This window comes from Eimeria acervulina, genomic scaffold, assembly GCF_000499425.1.
Source record: "Eimeria acervulina Houghton genomic scaffold, Eah_scaff376, whole genome shotgun sequence".
NCBI lineage: Eukaryota > Apicomplexa > Conoidasida > Eucoccidiorida > Eimeriidae > Eimeria > Eimeria acervulina.
In genome coordinates, this window is record NW_013547351.1 from 2,186 (window position 1) to 26,005 (window position 23,820).

Genomic DNA, 23,820 nt, shown 5'->3' on the forward strand with positions numbered 1-23,820 from the left:
TATATATTTGAATGCAACGAGGGCGCTTCGTGGAAGCAAGGTGCTTGTAAGTACTAGTCGGGGGTTACAAGCGCACCATTAAATTGCGTTACGAAGCACACAATCTGCAGCCTCAGCATCAAGGCGTTATCAGACAGATGCCAATGAATTCAAATTGAGGTTCGATTCATTTGCTCCCCTAATGTTCCAAATCTGCCTACCTTTATCGAGCAGTCAGAGCGCTTTGAGCGTCCGGACGCTTCCAAAGGTTGCAAAACTCCAAATGCCTCAAAAAAAAAGCACCGCGTGGTGTTCGGCAGAAACTTGAGCGCGGAGAAAAGCCATCTCTTGCCGGCCACACATCAGCAATGCTCCTGACTGCGCCTTTGAGCACAGTCTAGATATAATATGTAGCTACTGGCGTGCACTGAACTGTCTGCATAACTGCGAGCCCACTTACTGGGAAGGCGAACCGACCCATGGCTAATTGACAACGAAAAGCGTGCATCAGTCAACAAGGGTCATGCCCCCTAATAACTACTCTGGTCTTGGCAGACCTGCCCTCCAAAAACATGGCTCACAACGAACTGAGAGCTTACTTAGCAGGATTTCTAAAGAAGGTCGTCAAACTCCCTCAGAACTTGGAAGCCACCTATCCTCCTACGCCTGTCGGGCTCCGACAGACGCAGAATAAGCTCTACCCACCTCCTTGGGACATTCGCGGATTTCAAATTCTCTAATATAGTTTCAGAATCTAGTTGCCGACCTAGCATGCACTGTGAGAGTAAACACCCATCTGCTGGCCATTGCTCCACACGTCCTAAAGGGTTTTCGTCTCCCGTGTAGAGTTGGTACAGCAGGATCCCGACACTCCACATGTTTGTCTTAGCTTCAGGAGTATATACGCCGGAATTATCAAAAGCCATCATCATAGAAGGTTCTGCAGGATGTGTCACGAAGGCTTTAAAGGGATATATACACTCTCCGAAGGGAGCAGCGCTGGCGAAATTTCCCAAGAGGAAAGAGCCATCCCTATGCACAAACAAAGAATCCCAATCAAACTGCAGATGGCCGACTCCAGAATGCTCGAGTTTCAACGCTATATACACCAAGCGAACAGCAATGTAGTCCCGTGCTTGTTGCACGACGTCCTTTGCTGTACGTATCAGATTTTGTAAGCTTCCCACAGCCCTTTCCATCAAAGTTGCAATGCCAACGATCTGGAAATTCCCTACTGTGTGAAATTCATCAAGACCTGATATTCTTCCGGTGTATTGTGGGACGGAAATGCCCTTCTGTGAGGCCGCCAAAGCAGCCGGAGTTTTGCCGACAGCCTGTATGATAGACTCCCTCTCCTGCTCAACTGAATATTGTATTTGTACCTTGTCCACGTCTTCACCACCATCACGAATCATGGGGATATGTGCGGAATACTCTTCCCTCGTCACAATGTCTTCGACATTCACCAACAAGTTCCAGCGGGAATAAGCAACAACTTCAGTGACGCGCAGCAGTTGAGGCGCAGGCCTCTCTGTAACGCTCATGTCCCACGGCTGTACATCCTGAAGAGCAACAACCATCCCAACCAAGGAGTGTTGCGAGCCTTTCGACAAAGCATGAGCAAGAGCACGCCCATACTCCTCAGCTTTCTCACTCTTGACGAAGCCGCCGGACGCAGAGGCCCAAGCAGCCAGAGCTCTTTTGCCCACCGCAAGCTCAGGAATAGTTTGTTCAAAGTATTCAAGTGAACCCATTCCCCAATCATCACGCTCGGGCTTCTCCTGTGGAGGAACAACGAGCGGGCTGCGAGGGCTCAGCTCCACCCGACGACCCAGCCTTCTGTGCATTATAAGCAATATCACCAACCCCACAACTACCAACATAAAATACGGCGGCACATAACTTCGTCTCCCCACGGATGTGGGCTCAGTTTCTCGAATTTCAGGCAATGAATCCTTGCCACTTCCTGTCGGCTTGTCCGCCGCAGAGACTGTGGTCCCCAGAACAGCATTCTGCTCCACCATATTTGAAAACACAGAATATCATCCAGCTTAAAGGAACAAATTCACCGAGAACCCATTACGCCAATGCCCTGCGCGCAGTTCAAACGCTTACATTCGAACCGGCGCTGGGGAGCATGCATGCAACGGGACCTGCTGAAAGCTTGTGGTGAACAGCGTATGCTGCTACCTATGTCTCGCCTGTTTACGCACCTACTTAGGTGCACACTCTTACGCATACGCTACACTCAGCATAGAAGCCTTGAAATAGCCTTAAAGTATCAAAGAATAGTCTCTTCTTCTATATCTGGGTTCCATTTTCCCCAATTTTACATCCAGCGAATCGATCTCAGTGCGCGCACCCCCTAGTGTCTCAGCGCCCAGTAGGCATTGCCACACTTACAGCCAGCCCTACACCCTGGGTTGGTGCCAAACACTCTTAGCTTGGTAGTCTTAATTTCTGTCTAAATTGATTTGATTTGTCTCTAATATTATAATATTTGTACTCTCCGGCAGGGGAGAGTTCTAGCCCATTTGAGGTTTATTGTCGTGCCTGCGCGCTACGAACTGCATGGTGTGTTGGCCTTTCGATTAAGAAATTCACCAAAAAGCGAGTACGCCTTTCTTTGTCAAGATTTAAAGTGCGTGCATTCGAATTGGGGCTGGGGAGCATGCATCCCACGAAAGGTTCTGACGGCTGGTTGACGACACCCAAGAATGTGGTCGCCAAATCATACCAACAAGGTGCTAAACCCACAGAGTTGTTGTGTGGTTTACTGCTGATGAAATGGAGCTGAAGTGCTCTGCCGAGCAACCCATAACTTAGCCAGGTTCAGCTGCAGAGCAACAGAATGGGTTGTCACGTACCTAGTAGTGGATTCATGCCGATGCTACATGGAGACGTTCCGACAATAGCTGAGGTTGCGTTCTTATTGTGAAGGGAGTATGAATCCACAGCGTGAGTTGTGCTTCTTCTCGTCGGTGCTGAGGGGGCGTAGCATTTTGTGGGTGGGATGGTCCGTGTGAAGTTGTTACTTGTAGTTGCGCGCAAATCGGCTAGTGATTGCCAAGCAGGTGTTTAACGATTCCTTACAGTGTTTTGCATGCGTCTGAAGAGGGCTTGGGTAGACGTGTATGTGTGGTTGTTACGGTGTGCTGCAACTCATGACAGGCCGACTACTCTCGGCGCAGCCCCATGCCTTTGCTCCACTGTGCCTAGGGAGCCTGGAGAGTGAAGGCAATGCTAGCTGCTCTCGGGAAGCTCCTTTGTTTAGGGTTACGATGCACGATATTTGGAGAACGGAGAAGAGAGGATATTTTAGGGGCTGTCTACAGTGTGCTTTTCATGATATGCGTACGATAATCACTGTAGGCCAAGAATGTCTAACATTTGGTGACTGCGTTCGTACATGTATCGGGAAGGGGCTCTGATGGGCTTGTATCTGAGCCTCCTTCTGCAGGAGTTTCAACAAGCATTGCAGCAGGGCATGCCTCCTCTGTTCACCGGCACGAGCGTCCTGCGCAAGTGCACTCCGGGCATCTGGAGACAGTAGGAGTTTAATGCTGGCTACTCGGAAGCGCGCCGTCCTAAACAGCTTGTTCATCCCCTTACCTAACTAAGGGGCAGTGAAGGGAAAAGGATGAGCAAGTGAAGCAGCCACAAAGTCAGTCGGAGTATGCCCAGCTACAGGTACTATGCTTTAGAACTGCTAAAGTGAATTACAGCACTCAAGGTAACAGGTAGCGGATCGAGAGTTGTAGCATGCGGCAAATACAGCTCCACAACGTTGATATTTTGGAACGACGAAATACCCGAATGGAGCCCTCAAAACTGGCACCGCTCACAGCATCTATCCTGCGATGATGACGGAGCGCGACTCCTTAACCTTCGCGCACGACGTTCATGCGCTCCACTCGAATCGAAACATCCGGCAATACCTATATAGCAATAGGGCTCAAAAGCAACTCTGTCTGACGTTTCCTCGTGCGCTAAGCGTAATGGCTGAAGATCGTGAACTTGGAAGGGGCGATGCACCCGTCAGAGGCTGTTCATACCCCAAGACAACGCGACACGCAAGTGTAGCCAAGCCCCCATTTGCATGCAAGCACTAGAAACACTTGGTGTGAAGGCCAAATGCTTGCTCGCTACTTGTGTGCATTTCGGCTGCGCACAACGGATATATCTAACAACTGTCCACAGACCCTGCTTCAATGAGTCTGTGCAAAGCATGAGGTGCTTACGTATAATAGTCGAGCGCGAAGTCTACGCGCACCGCACTCAAACGTTGCCGATAGAAAACTTAGTTCCCTCGCATGGGAGTTCAAAATCAAGAAGAGGGGTACGAAGAGGTAGAATTCACTGCATGGCGAATCCCTGTTTACCGCTGTGCGCCTATAAGCTCTTGAAGCACCGGAGGCCAACTCTAGTACAACATGGCACGGATTTAGCATAGTGCCAGAAATGAGCGTCCACAGCCCTGAACCTGGGATACGTGCACACAAAGCGACATGCAATCCTACACAGGCACAGTTGTAGATGAACTCCCCAACAAATGTAACGAGGGTTCTTTGTCGGTGAAGCGAAACACTCGTACTAACCTGCGGCTAAAATCACACTATTAGGTTGCGTTACAAATGACGCACTCTGCAGCTTCAGCATGATAAGCAGAGATTACCAGACAGATACCACTGAATTCAAATTTGAGGTTCGGTCCACTTGCCCCCGTCGAGTTTCGAATCTGCCTATGGTTCTCGAGCAACCAACTCCCTATGGGGGCCCCGGCGCTTCCCAGAGTGGCAAAACTCAGAGGGCCTCGAGAAGCACAGAGCGGTGCTTGGCGGAAACTTGAATGCAGATAAAATCCAGCCTATGCTAGCCAAAGGCCTGCAAACACAAGCGATTGAGCTCCTGCGCAATCAGTTGCTTGTCCATAATATGCATCTATTTTTATTTAGCGAATTGAATGCAATTAGTGTGAGAGCGCTTGCTCGGAAAGAGTGTTGATTCAAAGCTTTTCGACACACCGACAAGCGTGCGCCACTCGGCAAGGGCCACCCCTCACCAACGAGCCCGCACTTGGCAGATGCTTCTGTAGAGGGCGCAACTAATTGAAGCTTTACTCAGCATGATTGTTAACGATATCTGGAAGGTCTTCGAGAATTTGGAAGGTATTTCTCCTGAGTGGTCTCTGGGGCTCCAGCAGACGTACACTAAGCTCTGCCCGCCCCTCTGGGGCATTCGCCTCCTCCAACTGCGGAATCAAAAAGTCAAAACGCACATTATCTGATATCAAGCGCTGTACCAGTTCTACTGCGCTGTCCAGACTGGCGTCCAGCTGCGCTTCTCCGACGGGGTAGTTGTTTCCCGTGAAGAGGTTGTCCCGAGACCCAGCATGATCGTCTTAGCTTCAGGAGCAAATTGCTTGGTCTTAGCATAAGAACAGTATAGAAAGGTCCGGAAAAATAGACTGGCGGGAAGATACAATGGGTACATCCTCTCCGAAAGGAGCAGCGTTGCCAAAATTTTCCAAGAGGAAAGAGCCATCCTCAAGGTGCAGATGACCGACCCCTGATTGGCTCGAGGTACAACCCTATCTGCAGCATGCGGGAAGCGATGTAGTCGAGCTCTTCTGGCTTGCGACAGATAGCGTAGTTTAGATGTGAGAGGTTGCCAACAACCTTCTCCATCAACTTGGCAGTACCATAGATCCTAAAATTCCCTACCGAGTGAACTTTATCAAGACCCGATATTCTGAATGTATATTACGGGAAGGAAATACCCTTTTGTGAAGCCGCCAACTCAGCCAAAGTGGTGCCGCAAGCGTGTAGGCCCGTTTTCTTCTCGTGCGAAGCCGCCTGCCGTATGAGTTCCCGAGCCAGATCTTCGCTGTTCCCAGGTTTCATAACCACAGAAGTGATAAGAATATTAACGGGGTACTCTTCCCTCATCGCAGTGTCTTCGACATTCACCAACAAGCTCCAGCGGGAATAAGCAACAACTTCAGCGCGCAGCCTTTGGGGCAAATGCCTCTCTGTAACGCTCATGTCTCACGGCGGTACACCCTGAATAGCAGCAATCATCCCAACCAAGCAGTGTTGCGAGCCATTCGACAAAGCCTGAGTAACAACATGCCCGCACAGTCCTTAGCTTTCTCACTCTTGACGACGCCGGCAGAGGCCCAAGCAGCTAGAGACCTTTTGTCATTTCTATGCCTTACAGAAAGAGTTTGTTCAAGTGGAGGCAGGCCCAAATCATCATGCTTTGGCCCCTTCTTTCGTGGGCAACATCGAGCGGCAAGCCGGCTTGGGAGGGCTCGGCTCCACCAGATAAGCTAGGCTGCTGCGTATTGCAACTAGCAGCATGAACCATGCAGCCCGCAAAATAAAAGACGGCAGGCCAGGCAGTTCCCGCCAATATGTCGGCTCAGTTTTTCGAACTTCCGAGGATGAATCCTTGCCCCTTCCCCTCGGCTCTAGGGCTGCTGAGACTATGGTCTCAATAACAGCCCCCTGCTTGTCCATTTTTGGAGGCACAGAAGTGCATGAGGCTTTAAGGAGCAAATTTACCGGAAAGCAAGTACGCGACGTGCTGCGGGAAGCTGGAGCGCGTAAAGTCTAACCGGCGCTGCATAACGCACATCCCACGACAGTTGCCCAGGGCTGGTTGGTGAGATTTGAGAGGGTACTCGCGATACCCCTATGGTGTTACATGCACATATTCGTCGTGGGGTTTACAACTGGTATGATGGAGTTGCTGCGTATTTCCGTGAAGCTCATAAGTTAGCCGATTTCAACCGCAGGGCATACTCGCTGGTAAGTGGATTGATGCTGATGGAAGCTGTGCACCTCCAAAAGGCTGTTCCTTCGAGAGCTGGCATTGCTTGCTGGTTCCGCGATGCCTCGCCACCGAGACTGCACCAATGAATAGAGACTCAGTGTAGTGAACAGTGCTCTAAGCTGCCACTCAACCCTATGTATACCTTTTAAGTGTTCACTCGATATTGACACGCCACACTCAACTCATAACCGTTGAATTCACCTTAAAATGCCAAAGAACAGCCTAATGTTCATATGCTTGGGCTACTCCTCCTGAAGGAGGAAGAGCAATGGTAATTTTTCTACCGATGCGGGCACTTTGCGGACGAGAGCCTAGACTCGCTGCAAGCACCGGGCACTGGGTAGCTGCAGAGCACTCTTGAACTGATGGCCTTTATTCCTGTATCAAGTGACTTGACTTACTTGCAACAATATATTATTTGTACTCTCTCTGCCGGATAGACCTCTACATGTCCAATCTGAGGGCCATCGCAGTGCATTTGCTGTAGTGTACCCCCACGACCATGGTGATCAAATCGGTACTCTGGCGGCCTATCCATAAGAAAGAGTAAAGAAAGAAAGACTTGACAGAAATGAATCAAGCTGCATTGGGAAGCCTCAGAAGTAAAGCTGCTTGGCAAGGACCCCAGCTACGGGGCTGGCTGGGAGGTTGGCACTGCCGCCCAGGCGCTGGCCAGCTCAGGGGTCACGGGGCGAGTGCTATTATTCTTGGTCTTCCTTTCTAAGATTATGAGACGCGAATGTGTTTTAAAAGGATCTTGCCGACTATTTGGTCTAATCAAGGGAAGATTCGCTGAGTGTAGCGATAGATTAATTGTACTTACTAGGTGTGCATAGAAGGGTACCCAGACAGTAACACGTGAGAGCTGCTCACTATACATTGTACAGTACAAGTTTGTGTGTAGCATTGTCCGTGTGAAGTTTATTCGTGCATCTCTAGGTAGAGACCTACTTTCAATTTGGTTGCTGATCGCTATCCATGTGTTTAGCAGTTGTGTACATGCGTGCATCTGCGGTTGGCGTAACGGGGGGTCGCAATCTTTTTCGAGATCCGCCATGGGCTACAATCGAGCAAAAGTGCTTGCGACTTCGTTGAAAATAAATGACATCTTCTCTAGTCAGTAGACGTTCTAAGGATAGCGGCCCACGGGTATAACACTGGGGGAAAGGAGCCAGCACAAAAGGGTTGCAGCGCACGTCGTTTCAACTGCACGGCACCTTCGTGTGCAAGCAAAACCAAACTCACTGCTGCAGTCTCAACTAACGCTGTAGGCAATTATTGTGCTTACACTTGCTTGGAGATTGCCTACAAAGGCCAAGCGTGTGTCCTTGTACCAACTTCGGAGAGCAAGCAAAGCACGCCCTCGTGTGCTTTGTCACCCACAAGTGGTATTGCATCGCTTTCTTGATTTGGTTCTTCTTCTACTCACCCAAAGCTCCTTTCATTTGCACGTGTATCTCGCCATGGTGTTGCGTCTCAGCGCCTGGACCTTCATTATGCCTTCCCTTTTAGCAGCCAAGCCGAATTCCGTGTTGAGATGCAAGCACTTGGTGTCTATAATTCTGTTGAAAAGACCTCTTTTGCCTACTTTTTTATGAAGAACCTTCTTTGTCAGCTTCTGGAAGGGTCTCAGCTTCGCCTACAGCTCCTCAAGCTACTTTCCATAGATTCCAAGACCGTCCGTCGTCCAGAAATTCTGAGTGTGGTTATCCAACTTTCTCAGTTGCTGCGGTGGGTACTCGTCAGCTGGGCCGAGCATGTCCAGCACATTGTACCCATTCGTATCCGACTTCTTGAGGGAGGAAGAATTTCGCCATTGTCTCCCACAACTCCCCAGATAGGCAGTAACTTGCATTACGCCATTTTTCATCCAGTCCAACAAAGGCCTTGGATGGGTTCTTCTAATGACTTCTAGGGTTTGGTTTTTCTGCATACTTTCTCTGGAGGTGATGAGAGAAAGGTCATTTGCGCAGTAGGATATCAATGCTCTTTTTTCGTATTTTTTGCGTATTTCTTGTTTTGCAGGTTTCAAAAAAGGTCGAAGGACGCGCGTTTCAGTCACAAAATGAGGGCCGTGAGCGCGGGTTGCTCCTCTACACTGAAAAGTTAAACAGCTAGGCAACATTCTTTATCATTGGATGAAGGCTTGTAGAAAGGGGCGTATCAGCTAATCGAAGTTGCGAATGTTGGGGGGTTTCTGCATGCCCAGCTGCTCCCATCCCGTGCTGCCACTTCTACTTTCTTTGCCTTTTCCTGCTCTCCTCTTCTTTATGAGTTTCGTCTTGCCAAAGAAATCGTACAATGGGGGGCACCTTCTCTTCAGTGAGTACACGATGCCCATAGCTGTAACAGTTTTCCTGCGTGGGCGTTCTTGTAGTTGACGGAGTCCTTGATCATATTGACGTGCTCTTGTGTATTTTTGTCGAGGAAGATCCCTCCCCCATCACCTTTGCGCTGTCCTCTTATGATACATGAGAAGCATTTAACACCTGCACTCCGAGCAAGAAGACGAATAATAGCTTTGGTGATATCCTTAGGGTTGTCGCGCAATGCTCTTTAGTGTCCCTTCGCTTCTCCCTCTCCCAACCACTTGCCTCCTTTGTCTCAACCTGAAATTTAAAAAATTTTAAAAGAGGAACAGCAGCCAAACAACAACTATGGAGCAGAACGACACCAGTTTCTGAATAACTGTTGTGAGGCAACTGTAGCCTGCTTAGCCCCGGAAGACCGCAGACACGGATGAATTATCTTTCTCACCAAACTTCACGATACACTAGATCGATCGAGCATTATGGCATTTGCAGTCGCTTTGCATGTCGGCATGTCCCCAACATAGTGCCAAGTATCTACTGAGCCTTTTGGTCAACGGGTCTGGCTGGGCTTCCCCCTGATAGGAAAAGCACAAAATAAAACGAAACGCTCAGGTGTTTTCTGCTGCTGCACCTGCTGCAATAGGAGCAGCTGATGCTGCCTCCGCCGCTTCTGCCGTTGTTGCTGTCGTTGCTCCGGTTGCTGCTGCTGCCGCTTCCCCACAACTGTTGGGGGAATTTGCCAACTATAAGACAAAACTGTACGACCTCAGAAGTTACGTAGGAGCATGGGTCACTTATTGCAATTAGTTTAGCTAGTCTAGGGATCTAGTTAGGCGCCTTCCCAGGCTAAGTGCAGTACAACAGAGCATGCCTAGGGCTATGTTGTGACGAATTGGTGCAATATGGAAGTGCTACATCATGGTAGTATATCCACCTTCGCAAACGAGCTTAGGTTTTCACTCATATGTGCTTTTGTTCCTCGTGCCCTGTCGGCTATCAGCGAAGTGTAGATGCAGAGACTGCACCAACAAATACGCGTGTAGGCTGCCTCTCCTCGCTCAGATGTCAGGTCCGTTTCGCACTCTGACAAAGAGCACGAACAATTTCTGAGCAATAATCCTAACTTGGACGAACAAAAGGTTACGGATCTGCATGCATGGCTTCATCATTGCGTCACACCCTGCATGGAGTACGACGTTTCCATGATCGGATCGCTTTGCTTGCTCCGCTGGTGGCGCTTCTCGATGCCTTGCTTGTACCGTTCCTCCACCCTCTTCATGCGTCCACTGTCTCGAAGAATACTACCTCCTTTGCTGCACAAGAAGCAGATGCACCGCTCGGGACCAGTTCCTCAACTTTCTGAGTGCCGAATTTTCCGGAAGTTGTCGGACTGCGCTTCACATCTTTTGGGGAAAGGGTTTGCGGGGGGGAGAAGCGGACGGGGGACAGGGAAAAGGTATTTTCAAATCCAGTAGCAATCGTCATAGTATAGAAATCATTTCCAAACCCGCTTTCTTTCTTCTCACAGAGGTGGAAGTGGCGTCGTTTCTCTTTGTTGTGCAAGAATCCATCATCCCGGCGAGTTTCACCTTCACCCATTTACCTCTCCACTGCCCAGCTAGTAGCCGACCTCTCTCCAGGACAGCACTTGTATGAATCATAGATGCCGAAGCTCCGCGTCCACTATTTGACTTCTGTTCAGCATAGTAATTTAGCTGTCCGTCGGTGGCTTCCCTTGCCTAATTATTCCTTACGCCATTTCCTCGTCTTTCGCATACCCGGAAATAAATTTACAACGCAACGCACGTCGGAAAGCTGGAAAAGTGGTACCATGGCTTGTCATTCAACCACCGTCGTCGTGCTTCCCTTTCCACTAAAGAAGATACCAATAGCAAATGTTTGTCTTCGCAGGCGAACGCACAAGTCTAGAGGAACGCTTCCATTCTCCCCTCATTGCAGCAATCATCGTATTTGTCATGTCGGACAAGCTTGAGGCATTCTCCACGAACTCTCATCGCCGTAAAGACAGGCATCTTCGGTTGGATGGGATGCAGGGACTACGCTCGCTCTAATGCAAGTTGGCGCTCAGCCGTTGGTCGGCGCCCCATAGAAGTGCAATTCCTGGTCAATTCGCATTATCCGAGGGGAGTGAAAGCCAAAAGTTTCTAGGAAGACTTTAAGAAGAATAGTGACAGTCTTGCAAAACGCCTTCTGCCACCAACTGGCGCTGTACACTAGGCCACCCAGCTGGGGGGATGAGCTCACATCTTTTGCGCCCATGCGGTGCTACCAATTGTAACGAAGTACTTGTGCTTAGCAGACGACCGTTTTGGGGAAAGTTGAGTCAAGGGCTTGAAGTAAGGACTACCTAAAAGCAGATGGCCTCCCCTTTGGTCCCCAGGCCTACTAGCGTACTAGGCATACAAGTGGGAGGCACACGAGCTTCGCGTTGGTGTGGGCAGGAAGCCGCCTGTTACGATGTGGAACGCACTTTACTGCAATACAACAACGCATGCGACTGCAACGAAGCCCCAATTGTTACATTTGTAAATGCTGTTAACAATCACTAATCACTTACCCTACCCTCGATCACGACCACGCACACAAGAAGAAACATTGATACCGCCCACGCAGACCCACTCTGAACACGCTGCGCAGGAAGATGTGTCAGACATGGATGTAGGGAGCGGTTTAGTGATAAACAGAGCACAGAAATGGCATTTGGGTACAAATGCGTCATATCGAAGTGCAGCAGTTGCATGGAAAGTCGTGAATCTACAAAAACAGCAATGGCAACTGACACCGCCGTGCAGCTGGACCACTGGAGGTGGTTGGCGGTTGGCGATCGTATTGCCACCTCCTAGGAGGAGTACGAAGGGGTTATTGGCTGGCGAAGATATTAATTTACACGAGATGATTCTTTCTAAGTGCCAAGCGCACTAACCTGCGCGTGCAGGTGGCCTTATCGCCCGGCGCAGGAAATTGATCCACGCTAGTTCCCCGTCCATTCTTTTCGAAGATCCCAACAAAAAGTTAGCATTAATCTTACCATTGTACTTGTTATAATTAAGTGTAACCCGTCACGCTTTTTGGCCTTAGTATTAAGCTAGCACGGGTATCATGTGGGCTTGCTTTGCCACGCGGGAAATGGAAACGAAGGATCTCTGGTGAGCGATGTGAGCCCCACGCAGTTGGTTGCCTCTCGTTGTGGATTAAATACTATGACTGTGTGTAGAAACTGTCTTTCCGTGTGTTCGTTGTTTCTGGTTCTTTCTAAAGGCAAAGATGGATCGGCGTATTGATCCTGGAGAGACAAGTGCGAGAGTGGAGTCGGAACCGGTGGCAGGTGCCAAGAATTTTCTGGTTGATACTCGGAAGGTAGTCTCCAGTTCTCCTGTAGGACGAGTTAGTCTGGCTCCCCTCGCTTTGGCCGCGGCCAGCATGATCGTGTTCATCGTGGTCCATGGAAAAGTGTCGCCACCGGCAGATCGTGTGGATTCGGAGAATGCAACTGTCCAGAGAACTGCCTACGCCCGTTCCTCCTCCTCTTTGTCAATTGATGAGCAAGTGGAGCGGACACAGAAGCAGGCTGGGACAGATGGCCGCCCCGTTGGCGGCTCTGGCAAGCCGCATACTCGTCCGCGTGGGAAGGCGGAACTTTCTGGTTCATTGGCCTCCGTCCTGTCGATACGTCGTCCCACACAGCCTGTGACAAACTATGACGATTGGGGATTGCCTTCACTTGAAGACTTTGAACGTACTCTTTCTTCAAGACTGAAGCAGGGCAAAGCAGCACTTGCTGCCTGGGCCGTTGAGTTCTACACAAGCGATGCCGTTGCTCAATCTGTTGAGACGTCTCAGCGTATTGTTTGTGAGGCACTTTGGGAGAGAACTGTTGGCTCCTTTGTTGGGATGGTCTTGGTTTTGCGCGGAACCCGGCCCTTAAAGCTGGACGATGAAATCAGGCACCTGCCCCACGTGTTACGAGTCACGAAGGTCGCGGGAGTTCTGCGGTGGGGCTTATTGCTTCATGCTGAAGATATAGACGCCAATCGGGAGTTTTCGTTGCAGATCCCCATGCTTGATGAGGATGTGATAGAGGTCTTTGGTGTGGAGACTTTCCTGGGGAAGGCGCGGGAGGCATTTAAAGATGAGCGGAACGCAGAGATACAAGCCTGCGGCAGCGTTTCGGCAGCGCTTACCGCCTCCCTGAAGGGTTTCGCAGTCACCCTATACACCGCTGAGATAGTAGGCGTCTCTCCAGTGTGCTCCGCAGGAGAGACCCTTATCTTGAATCAGCCAAAGCTTTTGGAGAAGTTCCAGGGGACCCTTAACGACCTCAAGAAAAGCGCACCTGGTGTCATGGCAAAAGCACGGGACTATATCGCTACTCGTTTGCTACATATAGTGCTCAAACTGGAGAAGACGGGCATCGGCCACCTTGCCCTTGACTGGGATTCTTTGTTTCTGCGTGAAGATGGGTCTTTCCTACTGGGAGACTTTGGCAGCAGCGCTCCTTTCGGCAGACCAATAATCAGCGAGTTGGCCTCTCTTTCTGATCATCTGGAGCCTGGCATCTTGGCGGCCGAAGATACTGGCTTATCTCCTGCACCTGGAACGAATTTGTGGTCTTTAGGAATCATGCTCTTCCAGTTATACACAGGCAAGGATAATCCGTATGGAACAGAAGAGGGAAACTCGCACGGCGATGCGGCAAAGAGTCTGGCCAAAGGGCTGCTAACAAGAGGCGTACGGTCGTACATCCTGAATCATGAGCTGGCGGCCTCAAATGTGCCGTTAAGGTGGCAGCAGCTTATTCTGCGGTTGTTAGAGCCACGCAGTTCAAATCGGATAAATGGCTTTGAGATTATCTGGGAGTTCTTTGACCTCCTCAGTCATCCTGCTGAATAACACCTCTGCCATTCAAGGGTCCAATAAACATTGCCTTTGGCCTTCTCAGCCAGCATGAAGCCGCACACTTGGCTTGCGAATGGATTCCCATTCGCCAGAGCGTACGTATCTGTCTTGGAAAACATTGGTGGTAGATCAGGCTTCGAAGCAATGCAAACATACAAGTTCGCGGACTGGTAAGGCCCAGCTCGTCTACTTGTTTGCTGGTTTTCAGTGTTTGCTGTTTCTGGAGACAATGCCGCCAAAGGCGGACATGCTTCGAATTCTGCCGAGATTGACGTCGTTTGTTGAAGTTCATCTTATCAAGGGGTGTCATGTTTAAAGCGAGGCAGTCTGAGGTCAAGTGATACCTAGTCAGAGTCTTGTAATTTGCGACTAAGACCTTTTGTGTAGTATTGCACCTAGCTAGCTTTGAACAGTGCTGATGCAGGGCTGTTGAATGAGTTACTTTCAAGCCAGTGCATGATACTATATAGCTTATGGGCTCTTCATGCGTGGAGCGAATTGCGGCAAGGGGACCGGGAACCTCTCACACTCAGTAGAGGAAGAGTTCTCACGGGAGCTTTAGGTTTAGGTTAGCGCCCCTGCGAAAATCCCCGACTCAGGGAAGCAGGATCCAGTAGGTTGGTACATGTATTCATGGGCTCGTTTCGAAACCCAGAGGGCTCACTGAAGAGCGAAGATACAGGCCAGCTATCTACAGCCAACCAACGGCAATGCTTAACCAATGCTATGAAGGGCGTAGGGTTCCCTTTGAATCCCCGCGCTTCGCCTGGATCATATTGACATATTTGCTTGTTGGTTGAGTATATGCTTGTTCATACCCCGTACACTTATGCGCAGCAGGAAATGCCCCTCTCTACAGGTGAGGTACGCAATCGCTGTTGTGGCTTGTGATCTTGCTGAACGGAATGTCGGGGGGTTGCACGCAAATCCCACATTTTTCCGGGAAAATTAGTTAGGCCAGACAGGATAAATTGTTTTCGATGACGTTCATGTTAGGAGAGTGAAATTTGAGGAGTGAACCGCTGTTTGAGCGCCTTTGTGCAGGAAGCCGATATTGGAAGTGACAATCGACGATACCCTCCAGCGAACTGCTTTATGAGTTGAGCCCATGCTTAAGAGAGTGTCTGCAGCATCTTAATCAATATTAGTTGACTTTGTGAACATGGTTTCCTGTGCATTTTTAATTCCGTACTATGGTTGAGGCAAAGTAGTGGTCCTCACAGCAGCGAGCGCGTACGCATGACCACCGGAACTGTGGGGAGCCTTAGCAGACTTGCTTGTTTCTTTTTTGTCTTTGCTGGAAGCATCTGCTTTGCTTGTAAATTGATGTATTTATTCGCTTTCCGTGTGGCTTTGTGCCGAGACACCCAGAACAGAGATGACTGAGGAGCTCCTTCATGTTGAGGGGCACGAGAGCAGCGTTCCTCCCCCCACTGTAGAAAAGCCCACTGGGACAAATGCACCAGTGCATGATAATGCATTTTCTACTACGGTGAATACAGGAGCGGGGCGTCGAAGGCAATGGGAACGATACTTCTTTTATATCTTAGTTCTGGGTGTGGCAAGTGCTCTTTTGTTCACCATCCCGTCCAGAGTGCAGGAGTCTGCATATGGGAAGCTGCCTGTGTACAAAGACAGCGCATATTATTTTGAGGTTGATCGTAATTCCCCTACTTCAACCATGCTGTCGGGTTCAACGGGGGAACATGAGCAGCAACAGCAAACTCAAAACGCTCACGAGTATCCAGTAGAAACTGAGAAGGACACGTCCCTCTTGTCTTCAGTAGCCATTATATCTCTTTCGCATCCTGAAAACCAGTTCCCCCCATACGACATGTGGGGATTACCTATGCTTGATCATTTTGAAAGAACGCTCCCTCCAGATGTGAAGCGAGGAAAAGATGAAATTGCAGCCTACCTTGCAAAGGGCCACGTGCACGAGGAGCTCTCATGTGAAGGGGATTCTTACGAACTTTCCAGTGTTGCTAGGATGTTATCAAATGGATCATCGGATTCGTTGGTTGGCATGACGTTGCTGCTGAAGAACGTGAAGCCACTACACTGGATGGATAACGGTGGACATCTGCCCCGCCTTGTTCGCATAACTCAAATACTGGGCAAGGGCAGTTCAGCCATAGTGGTGGAAGCCGAGGATACGGATGCTCATGAGTTGTTTGCGATGCGCATTCTCCGAAAAGATGCAAATTTTGCAAAGTGGTTCCAAACTGATGAAGCTTTTATTGCAGAGATACGGGGGGAACTTGACTTTGAGGAAGAGGGAGCGAGGCAGCTCTGTGGCGTCATTCCAGCAAATATGGTGGGCTTAAAGAAGGGCATCGCCGTTCCCTTGTACACTGCCGATATTGCTGGAGCCCCCGAAGCCCAGCGTGCCGGTAGATATTTTGTCTTGGGACGCGTACAGCTAATGGAGAGATTCTTTGGGGATATGATTGACCTACATATCCATGCGAAAGAAGTTGTAGAAAAGTCGCGCGAGTATATAGCTCGACGTTTGGTAAATATAGTTCTTAAAATTCAACAGGCAGGTCTGAGTCACAATGACCTCAAATGGGACAACATGTTGTTGAGCGCAGACGGCTCATTCCTTGTCGCCGATCTGGGGTCCGCCCTCCCGTTTGGCAGTCCGTGCAGACAACTGACATTTTTTACACCGCAGTATCGGGAGCCCCAGCTGGCTTTGCGGCTAGACCCCGAAGCATACGAGAGCGGGTTCATCATCCCGCAAGCCAGCAGCGACTTGTGGTCCCTTGGGATACTCCTGTACGAACTGTTCACAACTAAAACCTCTCCGTATGGAGAAATGAGAGTGAACGGCAGGGAAGATCCAAATGTACTGCTAGCGACATGGCTTATTGAGACCAACACAAGGTCAGCAACACTCGAACCCATCCTGGAGGCAGCGAAAGTACCTTCTAGGTGGAAGGAACTTATTCTGCGATTGCTGGAGCCACGGAGGTTGCATAGAATAACATCCTGGGAGATTCAGGAGGAATTTCCTGACCTAGTACACAACCCATAATAGGCTCCCTACTCTCTTTTTTGCCATTATGTTTGCAAGGGCGGCTCCCAGTCTTATTCGTCCTGAAGGGGGGACTACTCCTTGCATTTTCAGTTTTTTTTACATATAGAGTGATGCAGACAGGCACAGTTGGTTCCATTGGTTAGTTGTTGCTCATGTAAATATGCACCTACAGGCCAAGAACAGAAAATACAAATTAGAAAGCTGCTGTTCTGCTTCTCGGCGTCCTGCACTACACAACTCAAAGTAAAGTCGTTTTCGGCTTCGCACTGGCTTAAATAAAATCTCCTCAGAGTTGTAGTTCGGGGTCGCAGTGTAGAAATAAGTGCTTTGCGTATAATTTACCCCAGTGTTGTAAGTGTGCAGGATGCGGAAGTGACCAGGATGCAATTAATTTGTGGGACTTACGTTGTGGGCGGCTTACGTGTGGTACTGTGGTTCCCATTTAACACTATGCTAGCTCTTCCCATACACTGTGCTATTCGATCTGCATACTCCGATTGGTAACCTCCCTCGCTTATTAGCTTAGTGAGGACTCAAGCACCCTTGTAATGCTTCCCTGCTGCTCATTGTCTCGAAGCAGGTCGTTTGGTGTGAGCGGTACCGAAGTATTGGGTGGCCTTGCAGATAATTTAACGGTGGCAGGAGCTCTCAAGCTTTGGAGGGGAACAGGCTCTTCACTCTTGAGTCTCATTAGAAGCATTGTCTACTCTTATCTGCACATATCAGAAGTTTTTGCCTCACTTCAGTTTCTTAAAGTAGATTTCCTGCAGAGTAGTTGATATGCATGGAGAGAAACAGCTGCTTTTGATATCGGAGTCGGCACAATACGGCAACGAAGGCCCCGCGTTTCTCCCTACGTGGCTATTAGAGACTTCCTACCTTCTATATGACACTGTCCCGTTCTAGTCCATTTTTGTATATCCTTGCCGTTTTACCCCTGAAGCAGCCTATGAGGAGTAGGGCGGTTCCCACATAAGCTATTTTCTGGAGGTGAGAAGCTGATTGCCTGTCCTGCATGAAAAATGGCTCACGAAGAGCTAATTTTATTTGCCTGCACCAATTAGTGAGTTAACTCTATGTGATGGCTCTACGGGAAAGCGGATTGTTGTTCGTTTTTGCCCCCCATAAGCCACGTCTTGCTGGCGCCAGCCAGTCTAGGAATGTCGTGCGTAGTGGGGTTACAGTTGATGTAACTTGCCTCACCTTACATTCATTTCCCCGCGAAATGCACGCATCAATCGCAAGAACTACAACTACTAGTCTCTGAGCTACAGTTTTGCGCGTGCACTTCGAACCATTCTAACCCACACCTTGCTAAGGGCAGATGCCCATGCAAAGCCACAGAGCCTCTTTGGCTTCACAGCTACAGAGCCTGAGCACTAGATGTCTACGCCTAATTGGCAATCACTTATCCGAGTAAATAGGCAAATCATTCGCTCATTCAGCCATTCACACGAGGAATCGTGTTGGGAGCCGCACAGCTCTATGAGCAGCTATCGTGCTAAGGGGGAAGGAATTATGGGAATTATTTTGACCAACAAACAGCAGAACAAAACCTCACGGTTTCACTGAGCCTTGGAAAGTTTTTGTTTACCTCACGCTTACGCCACATACTCACCACACACCTCTGCGCTGTGTCGCGTGTATGCCGTGGACCCCTACGCCAGTGTTTAGACAAATTTTCGACCCCTTTCCCATTACCTTCACAAAACTGAAACCAAAACAGGAATCATTCCAGCGCTGCAAAGGTGGGTCCCCAAAGTATCTTTCCCGGTCCAGACCAACATCAGGTGGCTCCGCAGACAACCTCCGTGACACACTCCGAAAATACGCATCATGCAATACTCTCCTTCCATCAGCTTCTCCCACTCAGGAATATGAGTTTTTTATTTGCCCCGTTTTGTCAGATGGCTTTTCTTATTCGCCTCAGGGCAGCTGCCGCACTTTCCTGTAACAGGGGTCAGCGTACTGGTGGTGCTGGCGGGAATGTTCGGGTTCCCCCTGGAGGATTCCCCCACTGCCCGGAACAGTAATGCATGAAACCAAACTCAGCCTGCTTTTTCAGTTTTATTACACTGACATGCATATGCATTTACAGCGGGTGCTGCCGAAGAAGATTTGCAGTCGCTGGTAGAACAAGGGCTGCTCGCCCTGGCAGCGCTGGTCTTGGCATTCCGGTCGGGGTTTCGCGACGAGTCAAGGGGACTTCCAGTGCCTATCCAGTTGCCTTTAACGCCTGCTCCTCTCTGCCATTTCCTTTTTTGACACGAAGGTGTAGTGGGCATGCTCACCTCCACTGTTAACCCCGGCCCCTCTATCGCCTGATCGTCACAGAGGGTGGGTGTCGTGCACCCTCTGGGCTGCGCTTCTGGCCTTCCTCATGCAGCAATCTTCCTTAATATATCGGTTACTATCTGTGTATCCACCCTGATACACTCCTCATGCACCATCTCACCGTGGAAACACTCAGAAGACAGGCCATGCGGTGAAGCTGAGAGCTGCTTTCTTCTGCCTTGGGGCTCTGCTTCCCTTTTTGTTACTGCGGGGGGCCAGGAGAGCCCCAGACCTCCTTTGAGGCTTCGAGGGCCCTACGCCTCCTTCAAGGCACAGGATCTAATTGTGGCATGGGCCTCGTGGTTGCCGCTAATGCGCACATCATTCCTTCCGAGATGCCACTTTGGACTCCTGGAGGAAGGCATCCCACGGAGCCAGCCCCAGGCGTTCCAGCTGCAGCGTATGGCATGTCAACTGCAGAAGGGGGTGCCAGTTTCCGGGGAACGCAGTTGGGCGTGCAGGAGCCGTTGTCATTTTATGGGAATGTCCACGCCGCAGATCCAATGCCAGTAGCCGAAGTCCCCATGTGGATTTGGTAAGGCCTTGCCTACTGCAAAGTTGTTGCCATCCAAACCACACAAGTGCAAGGTGGGCAGCCTCGTCCGGTGTGAAGCGGGAGCAGACAGCTGAACACACCGTGCTCCGGTTGAACGCTAACGTGCATTGCGTGCATCGCATCTCCACATAAATGCTTTTTCGTAAAAACATGCACAAATCCCTGCGCGTAGGGAGATGAGTCGTGCTGCTGCATACACAGGCGCATGCAGCAACATATATGGACTTGCATATAATGCACATTCGCACAGAAGACGCAAACACAGGTTCCTACAATGAGGCAAACATACGTACTGCGGCATGTGCTTATTCCGATACGCAGTAACTCACTTTCGCATATCCAGGTAGCTGGAACTTTTGCTGCTTGTAATTTTTCCAGGGCCTCCTCGACCGTGATCTGCGTTTTGTTGCTACTGCTGTGGGCGCTGCACCAACGCCGGTTTTCCCTAGTAGCAGGACAGTTACGTCTGATTCAGCGCCGCTGTTTCAGCCCTCCCGCTGCCCTTTACATGAGCCTCGTCTACTCCTTCTTTCCTCTATCTGGAGCAATCGCTTGGTGAGTGGTTCTAGCAAGCGCAACACCAGTAGTCGAAAACTCGACAGCAGGGACATAGAACCGCAGAGGAGGGTGTAGCAGCAGCACCTGGTGAACCATTGCACGAGAACCAGCGTCAGTCCCTTCTCAATGCTTGTTCTTGGGACCCATTCTCCGCTGCCCATTGCTGCTGTATATGCGGCTTTTGCCAATTCAGGCTCTCCCTTTTGGAGCCCCGTGTGGGGTTGCTTCTGTCGCAGCTTCGGTCTGCATGGGAGGTTTGCTGCATGCATTGCTTCATGCTGCTAATGCTGCACCTGATGGGAGGCCCAGAGACCACGCTGCTTCTAATACAGCAGCAGCACTCCCTGCGTCTAACCCAAAACAGCAACGAAACCCATGTGGATGCGAAGCAGGTCTTCATTTCGACGGGCGTCGATTGGGGGGTGCGGCAGGACAAGAAGAAACTTCCTCCCTCTCTGCAGCCGGAGCAGACAGGCACGCATCAGAAAGCAGATGTACATGGGGCAGGGAGTAAATTCGAATCAGGACTGATAACTGTTCGGCACGTCAGTCAATCAGGCAGCAGCAGCAACGGCAGCAAAAACAACAGCATCAGCAACAGCAGCAGCAGCAACAGCGACACCAACAGACTGACGGAGGTACAGCTGAGTGAACTCAATGCAACAAGATTTTACCGCCGGAGCATTTCCACCCCGAATATACTGTTTTCAGCGGAAGCACTACCAACAGCAGCATCACGCATACCAGCAGCACCGGAGACGGCGCCAGCGGTGAAAGGAGAGCAAGAGTTAGACCCGGATGGGATAGGGCAAGGAGCGTGTCGCGTTTCTGCGTGTTCTTGCAGCGACTCCGCATCGTCCGCTTCACAGGCAGAAAATGAAGAAGTAGCGCCACAAGAAGAAGGCAAAGGCACTTCTGAAACGCCAAAGAATGCTGCAGCGCCTGCCACGGCATTTCCAGTGGCAGTTGATGCGGCCGATTATGGCGTCACGTGCAAGATTGCCCTGGGGCCCCTAAAGAACCCCCGAGAGCCCAAGTGCCGTTGCTCGGTTGCGAGCGCCGCTGACAACCAGTGGCGTATCCGATGGAAACGGGCCAGGAGAGCTTCCTGCCTTAGCAGCAAGAGCTGTCTCCACTGCAACAAAGCGGTGAACTGCTCTCGTTCCAGTGGAGACAACCGACACTCGGGCTCCCAAGGCGCCCTCCAGACCAGCAGGAGCTACAAGAACAGCAGCAGCAACAGCAGCAACAGTCCCACTGCCTCTGCTGATGGACAGGGGACTTGTTCTATTTGGCGTCGTTGCAGAGAAAGGCTACACAGGCAGCGCTTGACGCTTCGAGCCTCCAAACACCGCCGAAAAAGCATGCCACACTTTACTCCTGCAGTGGTGGTCGTAACGCCGCGAAGTGGAGAATCAGGTAGATCGCCTTACGAGGGAGATGCGCTTCTCCCAGTTTTTCATGCCACTGCTGCTTCTGCTGCTGCGGTTGCTCTTGCTGCTTCTGCTGCTGCCGCTGGCGAGGTGCTAGAACTTCATCTTCAGCACCAGCGACAGTCGCTCAGAATGCCCGAAGCAACGGGTGCCAGACGCAGCGACAAGAATATCGATCCACCGGGTAGAGAAGCTGCTACTATTACCATTGATACAGCCGATGCTGCAATTAGAGCCCGCACCAACAGGCGCGAACAGGTGGTTAGCAGCCCATCTCTTGCGCCTCTAGCCGCTGTTGATGTTCACCAACAGCTGCTGAAGCACCATAAGCTCCAGCACCAGGGACCACTGCAGCAGCAGCAGAAGGGACGCGTTCTGCGACTAAGAGCTGCTGAAACAGGGGCATCACGGTCGGGAGCAGCAGTACCTTGCAGCACTTGCAGCACCGCTGTAGCCTCTCACGGGTCTTCTCCAGCTGGATTATTTGCTGGAAATGACCAGCGGACGGGTGCTGCCTCGAAGGATATTCATCGAAAAGGGGAGAGTTTCGATATCCAGTCTCAACCACGCCCTACCTCTGCTACAAATGATGCATCCCCACACGAAAAGAGAGGCAACGGAGCGGGGGCTGCAGACAGGAGAATTTGGTTCGTGCCGCCACTCTGCTGCCTCGCGTGGAAGACAAAGGCCAGGCCCTTTTCTGCGGTACGCTTTCTTTATCCTTATGCTGTTGCTGCTGCTGCAGCCGCACCACTGACGCTGCTTGAGCTACTGGTGGCGGTGCCCTTGCTGTATATACTGCTGCGAGTGCCGCTGTAGCTGAATTGCATGCTGCTCTTGCATTTGTTTCCCTATAGCTTCTTAGCGCTGTTTCGCTCCTGTAGGTTTGTCATAGAAACGGTTCTTTGAGTGCGTTTGTTCAGTGGGACCTTCGCATGAGCTACCGTTGCTTGCTTCCGTTCACGGTGCTGAAGTTGCTGCGAGTGCTTCTCTGTTATTTGCTGTCAACATTAATGCATCTCGGGAACGAAAGAGAGAAAGATGCTGCGGCTGCTGGTTTTAGGGATGCCAGTGTTGCTGGGGGGGGAGAAGCGAGCCATCAGCATGTACTGCAACGGCTTTTGCAGCTATGCTGCTTCTTTTCACTGGTTGTTGCCATGTGGGGCCTTGCTGTCGTCTTCGTTGCCACAAGACCCTTACTGAAACCCTTTAACATAGGTCAGAATGAAACGCGCTGGGATTTTAGGGTATGCATCTCCGTTGCTACGGCTCCCAGTCTAGTGCCTAAAATCTGGGATTTTGCTAGCATATTTTACGGGCCGAAGAACTGGTGCTGCCGTGGCAGGTTTCAACAACTCCAAGGGAAGCTCCACTGCCGTGCATGCTGGGCTGTGTGTACAACTCAGGGTGGAAATTTACTTGCCTAAAGGCCCTGGTGTTTTTCATTCAGCTGCTGGAGCTTGCTGCGGAGGCACTGCAGCCCATCTCTCGTGCTGCCATTTCTGCTACAGATGATGCTGCTGCAGCAACAACAGCGGCAGCACAGATAGTTTATGTTTTCACCTTCCTCGAGCTTCTTGGGTCCGCGGTGTGTGCTGTGATGGCTACCTGGGCGTATAAGCCGGGAGACTTACTACGCGCGCACCAGCGCCTGCTGTTGCTGCAGAAGCAGCTCCCCGTGGGCGCCGCCCCAGCAATCGAAGAGAATGGCAGCTACAGTACCAACTGCGAAAAATGGAGACACGCTTCCATGCCTTTCAGCAAGTTAGTGGCGGTTGCAAGAAGGTGCAGCTTCAGGCGCTTCCGGCCATCCCCAGCATAAATCATGAAGGCCTTGGCAGCGCTTCGAAA

At 50.6% G+C, this 23,820-nt stretch overlaps 5 protein-coding genes across 5 annotated transcripts; 3 read left to right on the forward strand and 2 right to left on the reverse strand.

The window, feature by feature from the left end:
- Window positions 1-590: 590 nt before the first annotated feature.
- Window positions 591-2,003, reverse strand: EAH_00035610 (hypothetical protein, conserved; the record flags this gene model as incomplete). The annotated part of the gene is made up of 1 exon (XM_013392103.1): window positions 591-2,003. One exon carries the CDS (start codon window positions 2,001-2,003, stop codon window positions 591-593), a length of 1,413 nt encoding a protein of 470 aa, XP_013247557.1.
- Window positions 2,004-3,860: 1,857 nt separating this feature from the next.
- Window positions 3,861-5,882, reverse strand: EAH_00035620 (hypothetical protein; the record flags this gene model as incomplete). The annotated part of the gene is made up of 5 exons (XM_013392104.1): window positions 3,861-3,917; window positions 4,362-4,462; window positions 4,666-4,717; window positions 5,189-5,262; window positions 5,759-5,882. The coding sequence occupies 5 exons, from the start codon at window positions 5,880-5,882 to the stop codon at window positions 3,861-3,863; spliced, it is 408 nt and encodes a 135-aa protein (XP_013247558.1).
- Window positions 5,883-12,413: 6,531 nt separating this feature from the next.
- On the forward strand, window positions 12,414-14,039 carry EAH_00035630 (hypothetical protein, conserved; the record flags this gene model as incomplete). Its single annotated transcript, XM_013392105.1, has 1 exon — window positions 12,414-14,039. One exon carries the CDS (start codon window positions 12,414-12,416, stop codon window positions 14,037-14,039), a length of 1,626 nt encoding a protein of 541 aa, XP_013247559.1.
- Window positions 14,040-15,726: 1,687 nt separating this feature from the next.
- On the forward strand, window positions 15,727-17,085 carry EAH_00035640 (hypothetical protein, conserved; the record flags this gene model as incomplete). The annotated part of the gene is made up of 1 exon (XM_013392106.1): window positions 15,727-17,085. One exon carries the CDS (start codon window positions 15,727-15,729, stop codon window positions 17,083-17,085), a length of 1,359 nt encoding a protein of 452 aa, XP_013247560.1.
- A 1,880-nt stretch (window positions 17,086-18,965) lies between these two features.
- On the forward strand, window positions 18,966-23,791 carry EAH_00035650 (hypothetical protein, conserved; the record flags this gene model as incomplete). The annotated part of the gene is made up of 6 exons (XM_013392107.1): window positions 18,966-19,047; window positions 19,642-19,957; window positions 20,357-20,533; window positions 20,730-22,674; window positions 22,893-23,187; window positions 23,376-23,791. The coding sequence occupies 6 exons, from the start codon at window positions 18,966-18,968 to the stop codon at window positions 23,789-23,791; spliced, it is 3,231 nt and encodes a 1,076-aa protein (XP_013247561.1).
- Window positions 23,792-23,820: the final 29 nt, after the last annotated feature.